Source organism: Budorcas taxicolor, chromosome 4 (assembly GCF_023091745.1).
Source record: "Budorcas taxicolor isolate Tak-1 chromosome 4, Takin1.1, whole genome shotgun sequence".
Lineage (NCBI taxonomy): Eukaryota > Metazoa > Chordata > Mammalia > Artiodactyla > Bovidae > Budorcas > Budorcas taxicolor.
In genome coordinates this window covers 103893313-103918675 of record NC_068913.1, presented here as the reverse complement: position 1 = coordinate 103918675, position 25363 = coordinate 103893313, and the positions used below count along the sequence as shown (strand labels likewise).

General features: G+C 38.0%; 1 protein-coding gene across 1 annotated transcript in view; it reads right to left on the bottom strand.

Annotated features, from left to right (window-relative positions):
• Positions 1-271: 271 nt before the first annotated feature.
• TRIM24 (tripartite motif containing 24) overlaps positions 272-25363 on the bottom strand; it is a 116967-nt gene continuing 91875 nt past the window's right edge. The window contains exons 10-19 of the mRNA XM_052638597.1: positions 23121-23294; positions 19407-19580; positions 16782-16917; positions 14846-14918; positions 11338-11506; positions 8136-8464; positions 7211-7343; positions 6146-6220; positions 2266-2415; positions 272-1306 (exon numbers count right to left, since the gene is read on the bottom strand). Of these exons, the coding sequence (XP_052494557.1) occupies positions 1097-1306; positions 2266-2415; positions 6146-6220; positions 7211-7343; positions 8136-8464; positions 11338-11506; positions 14846-14918; positions 16782-16917; positions 19407-19580; positions 23121-23294 (1623 nt within the window). The 3' untranslated portion in view covers positions 272-1096. The remainder of the gene's footprint in view (positions 1307-2265; positions 2416-6145; positions 6221-7210; positions 7344-8135; positions 8465-11337; positions 11507-14845; positions 14919-16781; positions 16918-19406; positions 19581-23120; positions 23295-25363) is intronic.

The window sequence follows — 25363 nt, the reverse complement described above, 5'->3', positions numbered from 1 at the left end:
AGAAGGTAGGTTTTCTCTCTCCATCAAGAGAATGAAAATGAAGCCCAGATTAAGTCAGAAAGAATCAATTTGAGGTTCTGATTCTGAAAAATAGATGCTTTAGAAAAAATTTAAATTTCACTATAATTCCCTCTAACTGCCTGCTTCTAATGTCCACAAAAGACTTTCATTCCAATTTATAAAGACAGATGAAAACCACAAAAACTGGTCCCTTTCAGGGGAATTTGTATTTAATGTTCCAAAGGGTATAAGTTGAAGAACCTTTACATCAAATATGGCACACACTGCTGTATTTCATATTCTGGATGGCTCCACTAAAAGCCATACTGCAGACAATGAGCCTTGTTATAAAAAGGTCATCTGCACAGTTAAAATGCAAACACCAGTCCACACATAGACACACAGCAAAACCAAACAAGTACACTTACTTCCTTCCCTGGTGGAAGAAGGAGAGGTTTTAGAAACATATGAAACATGGCCTTGAAAACCTGCTATATCAAACACCTCTACAGATAAAAAAAAAAAATCAAACATTTGTTTTCCTTTTTCTTTAATACAGTTGCCATCTTACATGATATGCTTATTAGGCACCTTCTTAAACAGCATCTAGTCTACTTTCTTGGTGCACCAGTGGGCATTCTAGGATAGAACTCTTATTACCACTGACATTCATGGAGTACTGTACTTACATGCAGTACACCTAACTCATGTTGGTCCATAATTGAGTAGTGGTATTTTCTAAAAATGGATTAATGCACACATCCAGACCACATTAAATTTTCAACTTAGAGTTCATACAAAGTCCTTTCTATAGTAGCTGTCACTCGGGACTGCAGTTTGAAATCCAGGAAGTGGGAAGAGTGTCTTTTTATTTTGTTGTTGATGCTTCTTTCTTCCTTTCTCCTTCCTTCCTCCCTCTTTTCCTTTCTTTCTTAATAAGAAGGTTAAAAGAAATGGGTTATTAAGGAAATCAGAGTCTAGTAAACATTGAAAACTTAAGATGGTCACAAACTCTTCTTGGTAATGATGTTAAATTAGTGGCAAAATGTATTCTGAAAACAAACAAAAATCTAAAAACCAGCACAGGCCGGTGTGCTTATTTAAGCAACTGGCGTTCCTCTATGCTCTTGAGGCGTTTCTTCCGGGGCTGTACAAAGTCATCATCTGAGTCATCACTAAATTTATTATCTTCTGAGTCATTCCTGAATTCTAGTTTAGGAAACCTTTTTTCTGGATAAAGATTCTTCAGAAGTTCTTCAAAATAGCTTTCAAGTTTTATACCAGCATTGGCTACTTCTGAATCAGGCTGTTGAATAAAAATATGAATTAACAAAATGTTTAGTCAATAAAACTGTAGATTTCTTATATTTTGCTCCCTTTTACCTCAAGATTATGAATATCAGTGGATTGTTTAGAAAGAACTGTTTACCTATAGCTTTGATGTAAAGTAAATGATAGTCTGGGGCAAGACAAAGTCTTGAGCAGAGCAGATAAGAAGTAAATAAAGGCCTGGACTCATCTAGATTACCAAAAAGATATCAAAGAGATGCTGTAATCAGAATCCAGTAACAGGTATTTTTTAGAACAAACATAATATCTACCTCTGGAATGAGTAACCGATACAAAGGACAAACTATCATCAAAAAGCTTTAAGTCTGATAGATGTTTAGATGATAAAGTTTTTGAGAAAACTCTTAATTAAGAATTATTTAAACCACATTCTTAATATTTCAATATCACAAAGACTAAAGTCTGGAAATGCCATATTTCAAGAAATAAAGGTGAGAATGACAAAGAATGCTTCTGGGTTAGATAAAAATATTTTCTAAACTGTTTTTGTCAACAGTAATTTGCATTTCCACTCACCATATAATAAACCTTTGACTATACATGTGGATAAGTGAAATGAAGTTGTTCAGTCGTGTCTGACTCTTTGCGACCCCGTGGACTGTAGCCTACCATGCTCCTCTGTCCATGGGATTTTCCAGGCAAGAGTACTGGAGTGGGTTGCCATTTCCTTCTCCACAGGATCTTCCCGACCCAGGGATCGAACCCAGGTCTCCTGCATTGTAAGCAAGATGCTTTACCGTCTGAGCCACCACATGTGGATATCATTTTCCTAATAACCTCTTTTCATTCCTTGACATAGACTCGAACTTTTGAAAATTTATGCTACCACAGATAGATATCTTCATCTCCTTTGTTGGTAAGGTGTTTGGTTTAACATTACTTTCACATTGCTATTCCCCCGCGCCCCCTTCTCACCTCATTGAATTCAGCACAGTTCTGAAAGATCAATCTAAAATCAGCTACAAAATCTTCAGGCTTTGTATACATGCAATAATCTTCTTGTAGTCTTTTCTTGATGGTTGACAAGTCCATTGGATTTTTAATTATTTTGTAATAATCAGGCACCTTTCAAAAGAAATGTGATGTTATAATAAATAAATTCTACCTGGTCCCATATAAATTCTTTAAGTAGTATATAATTCAGATTGTCCTTACTGCTTTTCTCAGTTCTATTTTGTCACTGGTAAGGACATATATTCAGCAAAATCTGCAAGCACCTACATGTTTCCAGACATCGTGAAATGTTTTATGTCACTTTTATCAAAAATTTTCATCAGTTATTTTTAATGAAAAAAGCCTACTACATTTACCCTCTTACTATTCTCCTTTTTTCATTATTAAACAAAAAAGGTAATCATTAGAAAAAGTATTACTTCTAGTTAAGATTTGACATGTTTTTGCTGCATGTGTTATAGCAAGTGGGCTCTGAATCTGGGTTTGAACTGCAGTTCTGCTTCTCAATAACACTCTCCTGGGTATGTTACTGGGTTCAGTCATTTCACTGAAGCTGTTTCTTCAAGTTTCAAACAGAAATAATTCTACCATTCTCATAGGATTTTGGAAAGACGAAATGAGATAATATATATTAAGGGGGCCTATTTTGCTGTTGCCGTTATTCATGCCAAATGTAACAGTAGGCCAACATTAGAAAAAGCACCAAATTCTAGGTCACATTTTTAAGTGAATTAACTTTTTATTGGCATATTTTTGCCCTGCTTCTTTTGGGCACAAAGGGCCTTCCACCCCAAAGACTATAGTGGATCCTTGAACTGTGCAGGTACACTTATACACAGATTTTTTCCCATGAAATTCATACAGCAATACTATAAAATCTGTGATTGATTGATGCTGCAGATACAGAAGGCTGACTGTAAAGTCACATGAAGACTCCACTGTGCAGAAAGTTGGTGCCCTCAACCTCTGTGTTGTTCTAAGAGTCAACTGCACTTCTTTTTCCGATCTTAACTTCTCAAAACTTGTTTACAAGGAAAGAAGTTCACTGCTTCTCAGCTCAGTGTTACTTGGCTAGTTTTCTTTTCTAATGTTGCATTCATTAAAAAAATTTTTTTAACAAATCTATTAGCTTTTTAAAGGAAATTCAGACATCAGAGAATAGAACATATTTTGAGTAGCAAGTTCTTTCCAGCACCTTACAATAATGCACTAAGTGAAAGTGAAACGGAAGGTTGCAAAGTCCTGTTTGACTCTTTGCAACCCCGTGGACTATACAGTCCATGGAATTCTCCAGGCCAGAATACTGGAGTGGGTAGTCTTTCCCTTCTCCAGGGGATCTTCCCAAATCAGGGATCGAACCCCATCTCTCACAATGCAGGCGGATTCTTTACCAGCTGAGCCACTAGGGAAGCCCATAATGCACTAAAGTCACATAAACTTGAAATATGAAGCTTTTGAAGTCAATGATAAGCACACACACACCTCTTCCTCTATTGTTAATGTCTACTTCTTAAGATATACCCATTTGAATGCAGAGTTCCAAAGAATAGCAAGGAGAGATAAGAAAGCCTTCCTCAGTGATCAATGCAAAGAAATAGAGGAAAACAATAGAATGCGACCAAGGGAACATTTCATGCAAAGATGGGCTCGATAAAGGACAGAAATGGTATGGATCTAACAGAAGCAGAAGATATTAAGAAAAGGTGGCAAGAATACACAGAACTGTACAAAAAAGATCTTCACGACCCAGATAATCACGATGGTGTGATCACTCACCTAGAGCCAGACATCCTGGAATGTGAAGTCAAGTGGGCCTTAGGAAGCATCACTACGAACAAAGCTAGTGGAGGTGATGGAATTCCAGTTGAGCTATTTAAAATCCTGAAAGATGATGCTGTGAAAGTGCTGCACTCAATATGCCAGCAAATTTGGAAAACTCAGCAGTAGCCACAGGACTAGAAGAGGTCAGTTTTCATTCCGATCCCTAAGAAAGGCAATGCCAAAGAATGCTCAAACTGCCACACATTGTACTCATTTCACACGCTAGTAAAGTAATGCTCAAAATTCTCCAAGCCAGGCTCCAGCAATACATGAACTGTGAACTTCCAGATGTTCAAGCTGGATTTAGAAAAGGCAGAGGAACCAGAGATCAAATTGCTGACATCCGCTGGGTCATGGAAAAAGCAAGAGAGTTCCAGAAACACATCTATTTCTGCTTTATTGACTATGCCAAAGCCTTTGACTGTGTGGATCACAATACACTGTGGAAAATTCTGAGAGATGGGAATCCCAGACCACCTGACCTGCCTCTTGAGAAATCTGTATGCAGGTCAGGAAGCAACAGTTAGAACTGGACATGGAACAACAGACTGGTTCCAAATAGGAAAAGAAGTACGTCAAGGCTGTCTATTGTCACTCTGCTTATTTAACTTATATGCAGAGTACATCATGAGAAATGATGAGCTGGAGGAAGCACAAGCTGGAATCAAGATTGTGGGGAGAAATATCAATCACCTCAAATATTCAGATGACACCACCCTTATGGCAGAAAGTGAAGAAGAACTAAAAGGCCTCTTGATGAAAGTGAAAGAGGAGAGTGAAAAAGTTGGCTTAAAGCTCAACATTCAGAAAACTAAGATCATGGTATCCGGTCCCATCACTTCATGGCAAATAGATGGAGAAACAGTGGAAACAGTGGCTGCCTTTATTTTTGGGGGCTCCAAAATCACTGCAGATGGTGATTGCAGCCATGAAATTAAAAGACGCTTACTCCCTGGAAGGAAAGTTACGACCAAACTAGACAGCATAATAAAGCAGAGACATTACTTTGCCAATAATGGTCTCTCTAGTCAAGGCTATCGTTTTTCCAGTAGTCATGTATGGATGTGAGAGTTGGACTATAAGGAAAGCTGAGCGCTGAAAGGAGATCCAACCAGTCCATTCTAAAGGAGATCAGTCCTGGCTGTTCATTGGAGGGACTGATGTTGAAGCTGAAACTCCAATACTTTGGCCACTTGAGGCGAAGAGGTGATTCATTTGAAAAGACTCTGATGCTGTGAAAGATTGAGGGCAGGAGGAGAAGGGGACGACAGAGCATGAGATGGCTGGATGGCATCACTGACTCAATGCACATGGGTTTGGGTAGACTCCGGCAGTTGGTGATGGACAGGGAGGCTTGGTGTGCTGTGGTTCATGGGGCCGCAAAGAGTCGGACACGACTGAGCGACTGAACTGAACTGAACTTATTACTTGAAGTCTGCACCTATAAATCAAAATGTGTACAGAGATGGGGGGTGGGCATGGGGTGTCTTTACCTGAAATGGAAAGTTTCTTTCTCAATAGCTTTAGGATATATATACCTAAACTCCTGAGAGAAACAATTGATTTAAATCATCCCAGAGAATAGTAAGTAAAATACATGAGGAAAAAAGAATACATGAAAATAGAACAGAAGTTTTTGGGCAGTTAGTTACCATTAAAATGTAGTCAAGATTAAAGCATTCAGTATGTATGTATTAATAGGGCTTCCAAGGTGGCTCAGTGGTAAAGAATCTGCCTGCCAATACAGGAGATGCGTGCTTGATTCCTCGGTTGGGATGATCCCCTGGAGAAGGAAATGGCAACCCACTCCAGTATTCTTGTTGGAGGAATCCCATGGGCAGAAGAGCAAGGGGAGTGACTAAACAACAACAATGCAGTAAGTTTTAAGATTTTGATTAATTTAAGAAATTTACTGTTGAAAAATGGTACAGAAACTAGATTCTCATAAATCAAGTTTCAGAAAAACCATCCCACTGTACAAAAATGCATTTTAATACTTTAATGTACCATTAATACTTACGGTCAGAGGAACTGGGTCTTGAAAAGCCAGGCTCATTTCATGGCAGTAAAGAAATAAAAGTAGGCGTTCACACTTCTAAGCATAAATAAATAAATAAGAAATAATCAAGTCACAACTAATTTTTAGTAGCAATATTAATAGATCTAAAAGTACCAGAATGGAAATTAAAGCCAGATGAATACAAAAAACAGTGATACTTAGAGCTTTGATGTCCTTTCCAATCATCTGCTACAGTGTACTGTTTGACATTTTGGGATCCATGTAACATATGAGAGCAGTCTTCACAGAAATAAAACAGTATCACTAGAAAACTATCTGAAGTTTTTATTTCCACTTATCTCTGCAGTTTTTATACTGAATTACTCATAGTCAATAAAATGACGCATAATCAATAAAAACCATCCAGGTGTTAAGCGATCCAGAGGTGGATCTCTCCATGGGGTGTTGGGTCCTAAGGTCCCTCTCTGCATGTAGGTGTTTATATCATGCACTCTGCTATTTCTCTGCTTACAAGTCTACCCCAGTAACCACCGTGTCTCAGTGATAGTGCATGTTTCAGCCCTCTCTTGCACGACAACTTTCACACTGACTGTTCTACTTAATAAATTAGCAAAGGAGCTTCTTTAGTTATAAATAAGGTTAAATACATTAGCTGGCTTTAAGGTATAAATCCAGTACCACTGGGTGAAAGAATGAGTTATTTCCAGGAAGAGTAAATAGAAAACCCATCTTTTTGCTGCCAATTCCGAACAAATTCCAAGGAAGAAAACATATCTGTAGTAGAAAATATAACTGAAATTTATTAAAGGTAGGTTAAATTTAGAAGTCCAGACCATATAAAGGATATGTAGTCTACTGTGTTCAATTACTGTATTTTAAGCTTCTAGGAAATGTATATATAGCATTGCTATTTTACTTCATTAAAAAAGTTGTAATTGCCATTATTTAAGATTCTTGTATTCTGCGGAAGAAAAGTTCACTTCTTTGATGACGGCACAGCTGCATTACAATGATGAGGCGTCTAGCCAAAACAACTAAGTTTAACAGTCTAGGCTGGAAACTTACCCTTTTATCTATTGGTGTTAGTTTGACAAGGCCTTCAGTTTTCCTTTTTTCTGAGTTGTGAATGGGAGCATCACAATCATATTCAACTTCAGGTTTAGATAAGTCTCGGCAGAAAGTGCAGATCCATTCTCCACTGTTGGGGGAGGAAGTATCTGACTGAGTTCCTGTGGCATCACTCCTCTCCTCACCACCTCCCTTTCCCACCCTGCTCCGTGCCATCTGTAATGCAGAATTATTTATTTGGTGTAACTGTTAATCACTGAGGATTTACCACCTATCTCCTATGTACATGGCACCGTGCTGAGAGCTTATCAACAGAAATACAGTTCATGGGCCTAAGGGGTGTGTTAGTCCAGTGAAGGGGGCATGAAATATACACACAAAAGAAAACAAACAAAACACACACATTAAACTATGGCTGATGTGAGGCACGAATGGCATTTTCCCCCAAATGATTCAAGAAAAAGAAACACTCTTGGTACTATTAAGTTTGAAATTATACAGTGGTTGTTCTGTATTATTATCATCTCATAAGGTCTAAGCATTTACTGGAGATATTTATAAATAATAAAACTCAAATGCCTGGCAAATAAGATGCACTAAATTATGACAGCTGTACACAAGAACCATTGTTCTTCATGGTAATTTCCTTGTAATAATTTAAAGGGCCAGATGTTTTTTTCCTTGACATAGCAGACTAGGTTTTTGAGAGATGAGAGAAGCAAACGAAATGGGAGACAAAGTATGGAAAACCCTATGCTGAACATTTTGGCGTATAAATTTATGCCAAGTGGATTTCTATTTAAATTTTTACAAAGGTTTTGTGTTTAAAAAAAAAAAAGGTTTTGTGTTACAGGATCAAATGTCATTGCTATTATTATTTATAGTGAAAAACTGTAAGCAAGGGAAGCAAGTGCCATCTTACCTTGGAAAATTTGCCAGAGTGGGCACGTGACAAGAGAGATGGAATACTTTGGGACACTTTTCACAGCACAGGAGTTCCCCTCCATTCTGACAAACTGCACACCAGTCCTCATTGGGGTCATCCTCTTTCCTCGTCTCCCCAACATGAAGAGGTGATTTCTGGGAGGCATCTAGCCACTCAGACTTTCCATTTGAAGAGTTTTCCTGGTGAAGTCCAGGTTGATCTCCTGTGCTGTCAGGGGCATCAGATCTCAACACAGACTCCTCAGATGCAGAGCTCTGACTGCTATTTAGGAGCAGGGAGGTGAGTATGCTTCTTGGATAGTTGGTCTGCAATGGAAAGAGTTAACTATGTGTATGGATTTCTTAAACTGCCATTCTTTATCAGCACTACTGCAATTCTGGATTGCAATTTGCTTACTCATGAGCACCTGGTTATTTCAAATGAGCACATGAAACTGCAGGAGAGCAGACTGTGTTTACTGCTAACTGGCCCTAATGGTAAAGAAGACATGGGCCTCTACTGAAAAACATCTTCCAAACAGAAGATCAGCAGCAGTAAGGGGGTGTGGATAATACAGGAAAAATCTTATCAGTGGCTTCAGAAGTGGCAGAATAGGTGGTTAATGTAGAAGTCAACCATGTGAACTGTAAATACATTTTACTGGAGACGTTAATTCAAATTATACCCAAACACAAAACATTCCTACTGTAGATTTTTTAAAATCATTCATAGAAAGGTATACTGCTTTAATTCCTATCGATAATTTCACCTCTCCAAGTGCTATTAATATCATCAAGTTGAACCTAAATTTTATGTTGGAGCCTAGAATGGTGAAAATTTAAAATTAAGAACTAAATCTATTATTTCCTTTAAATGTTAAAATAAACTCTTAAGTAATAAAATGCAGATTCAGTTAAGCGCATGGTTATTCTAATATCATTCTTTGGAGGTAATTATTTTCAAATTATTTAGTTTTCTATGCTAGTTCTATATTTCTAAAGAGTATGCTTATACTGTAATTTTCCAGATTTAAATTTTAAACATTTTCTATTTTATTACACATGTATATATTTTTCATACTATGCAAGATTAGATTTTTCCTTCCTGATTCTCCATATCCTCCTTATACTTAACACACCATTTATGCCATCTTCTTAACATAGTTTTATTAAGCACTGATTTCTTTTTAGTTGGCAGGGGCAAGTACAACTGTTATAAGCAGCATTTATTCTAACTGGTCAGTATCAGTGCTGTACTAAGTATCCTGAAAAATCAATTTTTGGTCAAATGCATGTTCAGGTTATATTTTGATTATATAAAGTTCTTATTTAAATTTGTTATTTCAGTGTTTATTTATATTATTATGACTATATACTGTTCATTGCATAACCACAGTATGTACTATGATCACTTCCTCTTTTGTCTAACTTTTTGTTTTTTACTATGAGTCAGTAATTGTTGTTGGTCAGGTCAGTTAAGTCATGTCCAACTCTTTGTGACCCCATGAATGACAGCACACCAGGCTTCCCTGTCCTTCACTATCTCCCAGAGCTTACTCAAACTCATTTCCATTGAGTTGGTGATGCCATCCAACCATCTCATCCACTGTCATCCACTTCTCTTCCTGCCCTCAATCTTTCCCAGCATCAGGGTCTTTTGCAATGAGTCAACTCTTTGCATCAAGTGGCCAAAATACTGGAGCTTCAGCTTTAGCATCAGTCCTTCCAATGAATATTCAGGGTTGATTTCCTTTAGGATTGACTGGTTTGATCTCCTTGTGTCCAAGGGACTCTCAAGAATCTTCTCTAACACCACAGTACAAAAGCATCAATTCTTTGGCACTCAGCCTTCTTTGTGGTCCAACTCTCACATCCATACATGACTACTAGAAAAACCATAGCTTTGACTACACAGACCTTTTGTCAGCAAAGTGATGTCTCTGCTTTTTAATACACTGTCTAGGTTTGTTATAGCTTTAGTTTCAAGGAGCAACTGTCTTTTAATTTTGTGGTTGCAGTCACCGTCTGCAGTCATTTTGGAGCCTAAGAAAATAACATCTGTCACTGTCAATTACCTTACTCTAAAATTTAATCCATTTGCTTCTTTTTCTAGATATCTAAGTTATTCTCAGAATCTCCAACAGGGTTATAAAATGCTTCTCGATACTGTCAAAGTTTTTTTCTCCCTCTTCACACATCCCTAATGGAGTCTTCTGTTCCCCTATAGGGTATACAAGAGGAGCTGTTGAACTGGGGACTAACTATCCTTTTCTTTGCCTCTTTTCTGTGTTAGATTCTATTTCTGGAATTCTATGTCTTCCTCTTTCTGGGTTTACTTCATTTTCGATGAAGCATATCTTCCTCAGAATGAGTATATGGAATTAAATTTTTGAGACTCTGCATGCATGTCTAAAAATGTTTATTTCATCTTTATACATAATCATTTGAATGGGTACAGAATTCTCCCTACAAAATATCTTTCTTCACAATTTTGATATTTCTCTATTGGTTTCCAGCTTTGAGAGTCTGTGTGGAGGACTTGGTGACATTAAAATGTCTGATCCATTATGTAAGGTGTTTTTCTCCTCTGGAGGCTTTTAGAATCTGTTTAGAATACTGGCATTCTAAAACTGATGATGGTATATATGACTTGCATTTTTTTTTCAATTACTTGTTCTGGTACTTGCTAGGCCCTTACAACTCAGATGCTCATGCCCTTCAGTTGGGCTTCCCTGATAGCTCAGTTGGTAAAGAATCTGCCTGCAAGGCAGGAGACCCTGGTTCAATCCCTGGGGTGGGAAGATCCCCTGGAGAAGGGAACGGCTACCCACTCTAGTATTCTGGCCTGAAGAATCTCAGGTAGCAAAGAGCTGGACACGACTGAGCAGCTTTCGCAAAGAGTTGGACACGACTGAGTGACTTTCACTACTCACTAGTACTGCCCTTCAGTTATAGGAAGTTTCCATGTAGTATTGCTTTGACAGTTACCTTCCATGTAGTTTACTCCATTCTCTCTTTAAAATACCCAACCTCATTTAATAAGCCTCGTTTTGATCTACTGAGAGACTTCCTCAAAGTTTTCAACCTTTAAGTTGACTATTTTCCTGCCTTTATACTATTTAAATAAATTTCCTACAATCTATTTAAAAGTTCCTTTCATCTTATCCCTCAAGTAGGAGTAGTACTGCAATCATAATTACATTTTGAGCCCTGGATTCTTCATCTGATTCTTGTTTCACTATTACAACAGGAAAATCGTAATTTTCAGGTGGTCCACTGTTTTCTTGTTTTATTCGAATTGGCTCCAACATGACCACTGGGACTTTGTGTGTAGAATCAGCTCCTGCTGGTTTGCTGGAAGAGCCAGAGCTAGAAATATAAAAAAAAAGGAAAGAAAACAAAATCTAAGAAAGCTATCTTAAGTATCTTAAAAAGAGGTATAACAATAGCTTTATGGGAATAATGCTGTATCTTCATGGCAGTGATAACTATGTTATATCAGCAAAAATGATACAGAACTGAAATGCAACTGTTGTATGCAAAATAGTTTATGTATAAAAAATGTTCTATGTGTTAATTTACCTAAATAGTTACATTATATACCTGGAAAGATACTTAAATACATTTAAATAAATTCTGAATAAAACTGACTTCAATATTCTAAGGTTCTAAAATTAGGCAGCCAGATCTTAGAATTAGCAATTTTTTTTTTAGTCTTTCCCATTTCCTTCTCTAGTCAGTGACAAAGAACTCTAGGCTCATATTAATGATTTACTGTCACAAAGAGTGAAGATAATTAACTAGGGTCATAATTCATTTGTATGAGAGAGTTGAGCCAGACATCCTGGAATGTGAAGTCAAGTGGGCCTTAGAAAGCATCATTATGAACAAAGCTAGTCGAGGTGATGGAATTCCAGTGGAGCTATTTAAAATCCTGAAAGATGATGCTGTGAAAGTGTTGCACTCAATATGCCAGCAAATTTGGAAAACTCAGCAGTGGCCACAGGACTGGAAAAGGTCAGTTTTCATTCCAATCCCTAAGAAAGGCAATGCCAAAGAATGCTCAAACTACCACACAATTGCACTCATCTCACATGCTAGTAAAGTAATGCTCAAAATTCTTCAAGCCAGGCTTCAGCAATATGTGAACCGTTAACTTCCTGATATTCAAGCTGGTTTTAGAAAAGGCAAAGGAAGCAGAGATCACATTGCCAACATCCGCTGGATCATGGAAAAAGCAAGAGAGTTCCAGAAACACATCTATTTCTGCTTTATTGACTATGCCAAAGCCTTTGACTGTGTGGATCACAATAAACTGTGGAAAATTCTGAAAGAGATGGGAATCCCAGACCACCTGACCTGCCTCTTGAGAAATCTGTATGTAGGTCAGGAAGCAACAGTTAGAATGGACATGGAACAACAGAGTGGTTCCAAATAGGAAAAGGAGTACGTCAAGGCTGTATATTGTCACCCTGCTTATTTAACTTATATGCAGAGTACATCATGAGAAACGCTGGACTGGAGGAAGCACAAGCTGGAATCAAGATTGCTGGGAGAAATATCAATCACCTCAGATATGCAGATGACACCACCCTTATGGCAGAAAGTGAAGAGGAACTAAAAAGCCTCTTGATGAAAGTGAAAGAGGAGAGTGAAAAAGTTGGCTTAAAGCTCAACATTCAGAAAACAAAGATCATGGCATCCAGTCCCATCACTTCATGGGAAATAGATGGGGAAACAGTGGAAACAGTGACAGACTTTATTTTTTGGGGCTCCAAAATCACTGCAGATAGTGACGGCAGCCATGAAATTAAAAGACGCTTACTTCTTGGAAGAAAAGTTATGACCAACCTAGATAGCATATTCAAAAGGAGAGACATTACTTTGCCGACTAAGGTCTGTCTAGTCAAGGCTATGATTTTCCCAGTAGTCATGTATGGATTTGAGAGTTGGACTGTGAAGAAAGCTGAGTGCCGAAGAATTGATGTGTTTGAACTGTGGTGTTGGAGAAGACTCTTGAGAGTCCCTTGGACTGCAAGGAGATCCAACCAGTCCATTCTGAAGGAGATCAGCCCTGGGATTTCTTTGGAAGGAATGATGCTAAAGCTGAAACTCCAGTACTTTGGCCACCTCATGCAAAAAGTTGACTCATTGGAAAAGACTCTGATGCTGGGAGGGATTGGGGGCAGGAGGAGAAGGGGACGACAGAGGATGAGATGGCTGGATGGCATCACCGACTCGATGGATGGTGAGTCTGAGTGAACTCCGAGTGTTGGTGATGGACAGGGAGGCCTGGCGTGCTGTGATTCATGGGGTCGCAAAGAGTGGGACACGACTGAGTGACTGAAATGAAATGAATGAAAATGAATTTTTAGGTAGGTTGATAAGAAGTCTGGGGTCCTGAGGAGGAGAAAGGGGTCTGGGGCTCCTGAAAAGAAAGAAAAAGACAAATTTTTTTTTCTACATTTCTGCATCTTTGTCACAGAAAACTTTTGTGTGTGTGTGTGGTGGAGTTTTATTAAAGTATAAAAAGGGACAGAGAAAGCTTCTGATACAGACATCAGAAGGGTGAAGGACAGTGCCTCCTCACTAGACTTAGCAAGGGAGTAGTATACTTTTTCAATTGGTTATTACAGTCAAGGTTGTAAAGGTCTTACCAGACCCACTCCCACAATTAACATTTTAAGATGACAGGATTAGAACTAACAGAATACTATACAAAAAAGATCTTAATAACCCAGATAACCAAGAGGGTGTGATCACTCACCTAGAACTATTTTTTTTCTTTAAGCCCAGAGCTAATGATTATACAACAAAACAACTCATCTTGCTCAAGGTTATGTTTAAAGCATCTGCCTGCAATGTGGGAGACCTGGGTTCGATCCCTGGGTTGGGAAGATCCCCTGGAGATGGAAATGGCAACCCACTCCAGTATTCTTGCCTGGAGTATCCCATGGACAGAGGAGCCTGGTGGGCTACATTCCACGGGGTCACCAAGAGTCAGACACGACTGAGCGACTTCACTTTCACTGTACCAATAATTATATAACAGTGTATCCTACTGGAGGACATGTTTCTCCCTCTTAAGAACCTCTGACTAATCCTGTCATCTTGAAGTGTATGTTGTGGGAATGGGTCTGGTAAGATCTTTTTACTGTTAGTTCTAATCTCATTATCTTAAAATGTAAATTGTGGGAGTGGGTCTGATAAGACTTTTACAACCTTGAGTCAGTCTTTTGATTGTCTCCCCTTCAGAGTATGTTTCCGCCATTAGATTAGGAAAGTAAGAATTGGGCTCGCTATTGATGAGAAATTTGCAAGCAGTATGAGTGGTGTGTAACGGAAATTAAAACACAATTTCAACAACTGTAAATTCATTTGTTTTACAGCAAATTCAATGCAAGGTATTTAGAAAAGTCAGAACACCAATTGTAGTATAAAATTATTTTTTTTCCCTAAGTTTTTATTTGTGCATGTCCCTATACAGTGCAGTGTGTTATACATACATCATTTCTGCTTTGTCCTTGCTATTATGCTAAACTCAAATGTATTTTCTAATTTTCAATACATGCACAAATCTTTTTCTATCTTTGATTCAAAGATTCAAAATTTTGATTCAAAGATACAAAATTGATTAACCATTCATTGATTTCATTAACATGTAATATATAATTATTATACACTGGACAGTAAGTTGAGTCAGTTTACCTTCCTCGGCTCCCAACGCTGGAGGCACTAGGTGAACGTATTGGCGGATGTACACTTGTCATAGTAACAGGTCCTGAGGAGGAAGAAATTATACACATTCATAAAATGAATATCTGTATTTAATTCCTATTGAATGTTCTAGCTTAGTACTACACTGAAACTGGAAACACATAATGAAATTATATAAAACAAAACATAGTTGCTGAACTCCCAGCAGAGCTGGAGTGCCATGAAGTAGCAGGGCTGTTCAACCTCAGCACTACTGACATTTTGGGCCAGGTAATTCTTTGATGTGGGAGCTGTATGTGCATTGTAAGGATGCCAAGCAGCCCCCTTGGCCTCGACCAGTTATTAGATGCCAGTAGCATCTCTACATACACAGCATCTAGGGGTGTAAGAATCAGAAATGTCTCCAAACACAGTTCAGTGTTCCATATGAGAGTAACAAGGGTAGGAGCTTAGTGAGGACACTAATGTCAGCAAAAGCTGCAGAGACAATAAAAAGTTGGTCAGGCTGATATAAAAGCAGTCCAAGAAAGAAATCGACACAGACACTAAATAATGGAAGACACTGGAGCAATATGTAGAAGGTACGTTGCCTTGTGCTGGACACAGAGTCAGTACTGAATAAAGTTAGCTTTAGTAATGGTGCTAAAATGGCTTCCAGAAATGTGTTAAGTTATATTCCCACCAGCAATGTATCAGAGCATTCCTCCCATTATATCCTTATCAATGAGTATTTTCACTGTTGAAATCTTGCTTATTCAATAGTTAGAAATCATGTCTTTTGATTTCATAATGACTACTAGTGAGATGGAACCATGCATCTTTCTTCCTCCCGCCCCTTCACTTTAGGGAGTTATCTACTCATGGAGAAGGAAATGGCAATCCACTTCAGTATTCTTGCTGGGAAAATCCCACGGACAGAGGAACCTGGTGGGCTACAGTCCCTGGGGTCACAAAGAGTCAGACAGGACTGAGCATACACGCTGCAGGGTCCTTTGGTAACACTGTGTGCTTTCCTTATTCATTTGTATGAACTTGCTACATAATTCAGAGAAGGCAATGGCAACCCACTCCAGTACTCTTGCCTGGAAAATCCCATGGATGAAGGAACCTGGTAGGCTGCAGTCCATGGGGTCGCTAACAGTCGGGCACGACTGAGACTTCACTTTCACTTTTCACTTTCCTGCATTGGAGAAGGAAATGGCAACCCATTCCAGTGTTCTTGCCTGGAGAATCCCAGGGACAGCAGAGCCTGGTGGGCTGCCGTCTTTGGGGTCGCACAGAGTCGGACACGACTGAAGTGACTTAGCAGCAGCAGCTACATAATTAAACAGCTTTTCTGCCATCTTTTGTCAACAATTTCCTTTCAGTTTGTTTATGTTTTAAATAAGTACCTCTCTTAAAATTCTAAAACTGCTTTATTATGTGGGACTAGTGAATGGCATAAGAGAGTCTCTTCTTTCCTTATTTGGTCTAAGGCATCCAATTTGCTAAGGTCTCTGGGAGTAGCAGCATTAGTCAGAGGGCTTCTCTCTTGGAGGAAATAAGTAGTTCTGTCCAAAATTCTTAAAATACAAACACCAAACCAGGGTAGGAGCAATCAACAAAAAGAGTGATTGTTACTGAGACATTTTAACTCTAGGCAAATTCTACAAAAAAAGGGATAATACTATAGGCAACTTGTCTAAAAGAGAAAGTAAAATAGCAATTTCCTCCTACGAGTGTGTGCTATGGTGCCTCTAAGTTCTGTTGAAAGTGAAAATGTAGAAAGGCTTAACTTTTGCTTTCCACTTTGAAAGTACACTAATTTCAGAGACTACCTGAAACATAGGTCCATTTTAATCATCCGAGAGAAAGAGGGAAGGTGGAGGGTGATCCTTTTATTATTATTAAGTAAAAAACTAGTAAAATTTTTACAAGTCCACTTTACCTGCAAGGCCTGGAGATGGCACTGATGAATTCGGTGACTGGACAGTTCTGTTTGAGGGTGGTCGTGGCTGGCCATGATCGGTACTAGTATCTTTCCTCACAATGTTGTCCAGCATAATAGTACTTGAACAGTCAATCTGGTAAGAAAAGAAATTATTTCATGGCATTCTGACTTGGCAAGTTAAAAGCGACTTTAAATTTATAAGGAAACTTTAGTAGATGCAAATATCCTTTTGAGAAGTTCTGATGTGTATTTTCCCCATAAACAATCTTAGAAAAAAGCTCTCATACTTCTTAATATTTCATCATAGTAAATATACCAAGGTCACACTATTTCACAACTCATGAGCCAGGAGAAAGGAATACTGTGTGCTACGTCCTTAAAAGTGAAAACAAAATTATATTTAAAATTTTACTTAAAGATAATAGAAGTACCAATTAAAAAAAACCTTGGTGAGATGAATAGCACAATTTCACATTTTAAAAATTTCTTTAGTGTCTGGCTTAATAACAGCCAAATGGAATCTGATATATTTTCTCAGTCTGCTCAGATGTGTGACTGTGGCTAAAGAATATGAAGAAAATCTAGTCTTACACAGGGAGGACCTTGTAGAGCCTCTGAAAAGGTTGTACAGACCCTCATGTTCCTGGCCCACACTTTGAGAACTCATGCTCTGGTATGCACTAGATAGATGAAACAAGTCCACACATCACATATTTCGAGAACATTAACTTCATTTAAATACATTATTAATGTTTGGTAGGAAAAATCTGATCCCCTGTAGATTCTTGCTTTAAACATGTTTATAAGTAATTGACTGCTAAGCCAAACTACCGATAAACTTCTACTAAGACTTTAATACTTTAGATTCAAAGTTTTTAAATTTTATTTTTATTGAAGTATAATTGAATTACAATGTTTTGCTAATTTCTGCTGTACAAAAAAGTGATTTAGTTATACATATATACATTATTATTCATTCTTTTCCTTTATGGTTTATCACAGGATACTGAATATAGTTCCCTGTGCTACAGTTCTTTGTTGCTTATCCTTGTTGCTTGTGTATTCTATATACACCAGTTTGCATGAGCTAATCCCAAACTCCCAATCCAACCCTCTCCTACCTCTCTTTGGATGCAAATATTTTTAATGCTTAAATATACCATATGTTTCCTAAGAATGTCTTTGTGATTAAAATCCAGCTTAATAATAGTTCCAGTCTTTCTCAATCAAGATTCTTCAGGAAAATTAAGTCCTTCATTCCAAGGGCATAGACTGTATATAATGAATTTACTTTCTTGCCTCTGCATCTAGAATGGTACTAATTATGAACAAACCTTGGAAGGACTGAGGAAACAGTCACTCAAAGCAGTTTCTTTCTTTTGTGGTTCAGATGAGGAATCTCAGTTGAGAAAGGCTGGTACACAAAGGGTCATCTGTATTTGAGGGCTGTAGAGGAAATTTTACTTTCTGTGGGTCCTCTTTCAGTTGGGCGAGGAGGGAAGTAAATGGGGTTCTTTTCCTTTAATATTCTTTGGGCACTACCTTGGCCAATACAATGCTTATGGCCAGAGTGCAATAAGTACTGGATTGACTAGATTTGTTAGATCTTAACGTAATAAAAGTTATTTACACTGTGGAGGAATCCTAAAAGCTAAAATAAAATTATAGGAATGAACAAAAGTTTTCCTATCATCTACGCATGAAAATAAAATACATATATTCTACCCACTAAATTACATACAATTATTTAAAAAATGAAGTAACTCCAGTAAGGTTAATGATTCAACTTTTAGGAAATATGAATTGATCTCAGTAATTTGAAAAAGTAAATAATATAACATTTTAGATTTCCTTCACAATCCTACAAGATTTCTTAAAAGTTCTTAATGTTTGCATGAGTGATTACCTAAGCTTGTAGGATGAAAAAAGGTAAAACAAATATCAACTCTTGTGTAACTGATTTGTTTCTTCAATGATATATTTTCTGTCTTGAAAAAAAAAGTTTTTTTGGAGCCATGCCACAGGGCATGTGGTATCTTAGTTCCCTGACCATGGATCAAACCCACAACCCCTGCATGGGAACTGCAGAGTCTTAACCACTGGACTAGCAGGGAAGTCCCAAAACTGACTGATTAAAAAGTCATACTGACAACCAGTTTAGAGGTAAATGTATTTAATTTAAATAAAAAAGAAATCAGAGGTAATACTGCACTTGTCAGTAAAATGTTATCATTTCTCTATTAAACCTGCCTCCAGTTCTTCTGATGTCTTAAATGTTAGCCTCGCTCTCTAACCTTATTCCAGTGAACCAAGTTCCAGCAATTCTCCTCCTGTGTTTTCACTCCCCTCCTTCCCTAGCTTACATTCCATAATTAATCACCATAATCATTCATTTACTAACACATTAACTCCAGTGCCCTGAAAGACATTCTGTAGTATGTTTAAGTGTTAATACTAATCTTTTTATGATTCCTGCTGTTACAATATTTCTAAAGGATAAAAACAACTTCCAAACACAAACACACAGCCTATAATCCAACATACCCATGGCCTTTCACCAGAATCAAGTTCACTTAAAATTTCTGAAACAGATTCTTTAGTGGAAGTTTTGTGTTTACTTACATCTGGAAGAGAAGGAAGATTGTAGGGACCTCCCACCGGTGAGCTCAAATCAATCACAGGTGAGCCGAAAGCCTTTGCATCATACCCTGCTGCACTAGTAATGGTGGGGCTGGAGGGAGTGGAGGACGTGCTGTTGGCAGTCGAGGGGGCTGCATGCCCACTGCTGATCTGCCACTGCAGTAGCAAGAAGGAAGAAGAAAGGTTGCCTATCAGCAAGCCTGTTACATCAAATGTCCATCTAAGCCCTGTTCCAGGTACAAGACAAAGTAAAAGACATCTTCTACTATTTGAATTCAACTGTAATTTTCATGGAACGGGGAGAGGACACTGGTGCATATAATTTTCAGTAATTCTCTACAAACATAAATAATAAAAAGCACTGATTTCTCCCAGAAGACAACAATATACACCAAAAAACCACTGCACCCAATCTTGGAAAACGTATATATTGAAAAAGAAATCTAAACTTGTACATAGCAACTACAAATAAAGACGGAGGACTGAAAACACACATTTCCTTTTGTCCCTACCTGATATATCTGAAACTAAAATGACAGTCAGTTTTTCTTTTTTTTTTTTTTTTAAAAAAAACAACACATTGACCCTAAAGACAAAGAACTAAAAACAGGATGATCGTTGAGTCTGTTTAAGGATCAAATCTTAGTTCCTTTCGTACTCTAGCTACCCCAAAATAATAAGGACTTCCTTCACCTCCACAGAAGAAGACTGGAAATTAAGTTTCCAGAATAGGTAAAACAGTGTCTTTGGACTCATGGGCACCAGGCTCAGTCGAAGGCAGAAGTATTACACTGAAAATGAAAATTAAGAAACTGTACACACACTGAATGCTGAGCTTCAACGAGCATTAGGCCCTGCATTTCAGGCATGAAACAAAGAGATCTTTTGGGAACTGAGCCATTACCTAAAGACAGTGACATCAGTAACTCTAATAAACATGCCAAGGAGCCCTCACACAAGAGCAAAATTCAGCATTAAACATTAGCCCCATATCCCAGCTTTCAGTTTTTTTAAAAACACCCATTCCTTATATACAAACAGGCAACTAAGCATCAAGAAACATCTGAGAAAATTGTTACAGGCTGAGATAAACAAAATGAAAGTGAAGTCGCTCAGTCGTGTCCGATTCTTTGTGACCCCATGGACTGTAGCCTACCATGCTTCTCCATCCATGGGATTCTCCAGACAAGGGTACTGGAGTGGGTTGCCATTTCCTTCTCCAGAGGATCTTCCTGACCCAGGGATCGAACCCAGGTCTCTAGCATGGTAGGCAGACGCTTTACCTGAGCCACCAGGGAAGTCAGGCTGAGATAAACCTATTAAAACTAGGAATGCTATAGAATACAGAGATGAACCACCCTGCTGTCTAAAATTTACTTTGAAATCTATCAAAAGTAAGGTTTGACTGATGGATGAATGGATGAATGGATATACAGATAACAAAGGAGACAGCAAATAGAGCAATCTGTCCGCTATACAACTCTCTCAACTAAGTTTGAAAATTTTATGATAAAAAGCAACCAAGAGGTATCTTAAGACTATGCGGAGGAAAAAACTCCCAAACACAGTATCATTTATATGGGGATGACACAATACAGAGTGACAGTGACAGAAATATTCTAACTTTGAAAAACCTAAATTATATTCTCCACTGAAAAAACTAAGTAAAAAACTCTGTGAATATGAATGCCAACTTAACCACCTACCACCCACCCCTCACGCCTATCCATCCATCCATCTCTCTCTTCTTCCTTCCCATCCCAGAACAAACACAGTTACAGTTCATGTGTATCTTTCCAGGTTTCTTCTATGTATATGAAATTAAAACACACACACACACACACACACAAATTTGATGTTTCTTCCCATATATACTTACAAGATCATATATAGATTACTGCCTTTTCTTAATAGCTAGAAAGCATTTCCATTGTACCAGTATAATTTAAGCGATTCTATTAAAACAAACTCTCCCCTATATTTTCCTCCTAGTTTGTTCATTTATTCATTCATGTTTAGACTTTGACCAGAAAACATTTTTAAAAACATTCTTAGAGTGTATCTATCCATTAAAAATAACAAATCGAGGGTTTCCCTGGTGTCTCAGTGGTAAAGAATCTGCCTGCCAGTGCAGGAGACACGGGTTTGATATCTGATCTGGGAAGATCTCACATGCCGTGGAGCAACTAAGCCTAACCACAACTATTAAGCCTGTGCTCTAGAGCCCAGGAGCCACAACTGCTGAGCCTATGTGCTGCAGCTACTGAGCCCACATGCCCTGGAGCCTGTGCTCCACAGCGAGAGAAGCCACTGAAATGAGAAGCCCACGCCCTGCAGTTAGAGAGCAGCTCTCTCTCCACAATGAGAGAAAAGCCTGAGCAGCAGTGAAGACTCAGCACAGCCAAAAATAAACAAACAAGTACAATTCTACATATACAGAGGCTCAGTAGTTGTGGCTCCTGGGCTCTAGGGCACAGGCTTAATAGTTGTGGTGCGCAGGCTCAGTTGCTCCAGTGCATGTGAGATCGTCCAAATCAGGGATCAAACCCGTTACATAGCTATGAGGTAGATAAATATGAGCACCCAGAATGTGCTAGGTGTTGTTATACACACTACCATCTAAGTCTCAGCACAACTCTGCAAGGTACGAACTCGTTTTATAGTAGGGGCAAATGAGATTTGAGAGAGTAAACTTGTACAAGGCCACAAAAGTATGAGGAAAATAATCAGAATGTAAGATCTAACTGTAGCTTGGTCTCTATTTACCTCATCTCTAATGATAAAAGAGAGATAGGTATAAATTTTATTGAAAATAATTAAAATGTCATTTTAGAAAATTTATATCACAGTAATTATAAAAACACACAGACATAGCATGTGTACTTTTAGAATATTACTTTAAAATAATTGATTAAAATGAACGTTACAGAATTATGGGGAATAACATCATATTCTTTATTTTGGTCTTGGCAAAAAACTAAAATCAATCTGCTAGTTGTAAGCTGGGAAGACACAAGTACTTGGGGAAGACAAAGTGCTGGGGGAACTTTAGCTTTTTAAAACAGTAATTCCTAAAAAACATATGACCTGAAAACATTAAGAATATAAATATTAAACCTTCTAAAATATAATGTATAACCTTAAATATTAAGCTTTATCAGGTGTATATGTACTGTATCCTGTTTACTACTGAATACAATATAGTCTTATATACAGGTATATATATATATATATATATATATATATATATATATACTGTTTAATGCTTCATATTAAAACTGTGTGATACTAAGTTTGTTTCCAAGAAGTCTCTTTGAAACACTCTGAAGATTCACTCATTGGTTTCTTTTGAGGTATGCCATCTGTATTTGTTAGAATACTTCCATACTCACCTAAAAGCTACACACATTAATACTGAAAAATTCATACCCATGACTCACTGATTATTCTGGGCCTTTACTTCTGTATAAGTAGCTTGATTTTTTTTTTTTTTTTTGTTAATTACAAAGCATTGAGATCCTTTCTCCTAGCTTTGTCTCTTTAGGTCTGTATGTAATAAACTTTGTAATTCACATTTATTAAAAAAAAGAAAACAGCTTACTCTTGCTCTTCATCACTATTGCTCTATCCATAAATTCAATATGATTTGGAAGCAGAGAGAAGTAAAAGCACCTGTGGAGAAGGAGACACACATACCTGTTTTATGGCTTGTTGAGCCAAGAAAGCCATCTGCAAGGGGTTGGGCTTCATTGCTTGTCGTGGCGTATTCTGGTTTGATGGGTATCTTAGCTGTTGATGATGAGGAGGGAGAACTGGTCCATTGGGCTTGGGGCTATGATTCTGAAAATTTATCAAACGTGGAGGAGGTTGCTGGAAAAAAGACATTGTATCAATTCAGTGGCAGTCAGCTCCTGAAAGATGAATTACAGAGAACTCTATTTTATAACTTTTATAGAAAGAAAACAATTCTGCCACAGATGAATCATTTATTAATATTACAACAAGGGTATGGGGGGAGGGGACAGCTGCCCAGAATGTGAATAAGCATTTAAAGTAAAGAAATTTTACTAGGAAAAGACCCTTGGGAGAGGATTTTCCAAACAGAGTTAAATCTAGACCAAATTGGGAAATAGGGATTCCCTAAGTCCCTGATGACTATCTTCTGCAAAGAATTGCCCTCTTCAAATCTAAAATGATAGAATAATAATTACTGATAGTTACTGAGTAGTTATCACATGTCCAGTACTAGTTAAAATGCTTTACATGTGTTAACTCATTTAATCTTCACAAAGATCCTCCTCTGAGGCAGGGATTCTCTGTTTTACAGAAAAGGAAACTTGTACAAGATTACCAATGATAGGAAGGAATGGAGCTAAGATCTGAACTCAAGTCCTCTGGCTCTAAGGTCTGTGCAGACCTCTAAGGTCTGTACTCTATGCAGATATTAATAATGAAAACACATGATATTAACAACATTTAAAAATGAGTGAATTTTAGATCTTATTGAGATCAAACTACATGTCAGGCATTGCGATTGGCGTTTTATATGTTATCTCGTTATTACTCCCCTCAGTCAGTTCAGTTGCTCAGTCATGTCCAACTCTTTGTGACCCCATGGACTGCAGCACGCCAGTCCTCCCTGTTCATCACCAACTCCCAGAGACCACCCAAACCCATGTCCGTTGAGTCAGTGATGCCATCCAACCATCTCATCCTCTGTCGTCCCCTTTTCCCGCCTTCAATCTTTCCCAGCATCAGGGTCTTTTTTTCAAATGAGTCAGTTCTTTGCATCAGGTGGCCAAAGTATTGGAGTTTCAGCTTCAGCATCAGTCCTTCCAATGAATATTCAAGACTGATTTCCTTTAGGATGGACTGGTTGGATCTCCTTGCAGTCCAAGGGACTCTTAAGAGTCTTCTCCAACACCACAGTTCAAAAACATCAATTCTTTGGTGCTCAGCTTTCTTTATAGTTCAACTCTCACATCCATACATGACTACTGGAAAAACCATACCTTTGACTAGATGGACATTTGTGAGCAAAGTAATGTCTCTGCTTTTTAATATGTTGTCTAGGTTGGTCATAACTTTCCTTCTAAGGAGTAAGTGTCTTTTAATTTCATGGCTGCAGTCACCATCTGCAGTGATTTTGGAGCCCAGAAAAATAAAGTCTGTCACTGTTTCCCCATCTATTTCCCATGAAGTGATGGGACCAGATGCCATGATCTCAGTTTTCTGAATGTTGTTTTAAGCCAACTGTTTCACTCTCCTCTTTCACTTTCATCAAGAGGCTCTTTATTACTCCCCTACCCCTGCCATTTTACAAATCAGGACACTAAACATTAAAAAGCTGGGATAACCAGAAAAGAAGTCACATGACTCATTAAAGGCAGCACTATGGTTTTAATCCAACACTAGTCTGCCATTGCATTAGTCAAACATGTTCTGGTGTTTAACTGGGGGTTGAGGTACTAATCACAGTTTAGAGGATGAGTTTCTCTAAAAGAAAACAGATTTTTAAAGGAAACCCTTCAAGGACAGCATTGGTTGATTACAGGACAGGGTAAGGACAAGCTTAGTTTGCTCACAAATGCTATCCTTAGAAATTGACACCAGTGTTCCACAAAAAAGGTAACCTTGGTTACCAAAGTTCCACAAAAGGTTGGCAAATTATTGCAAAGTAAATACTTATTTTCAGGCGTTAACTGTATATGACCAGAACTTCTCAGAAAGGGAACTATTAACCCCCATATTCAAAGTGGTGGTGGTGGGGGGACAAATAATGAACTTATAAAGCTGAAGTAGCAATGTCTTAAGGCGGACAGCTATAAAGTATAGCCCTGCCCTCTTTTTGTTCTTTTCTTTCTCTCATTTTTGGAATTTATCTCCTTTCCTGGGAAAAGGCCTTCTGTTTCTCCTCTCCTGCAAATTAGCTGGCACTG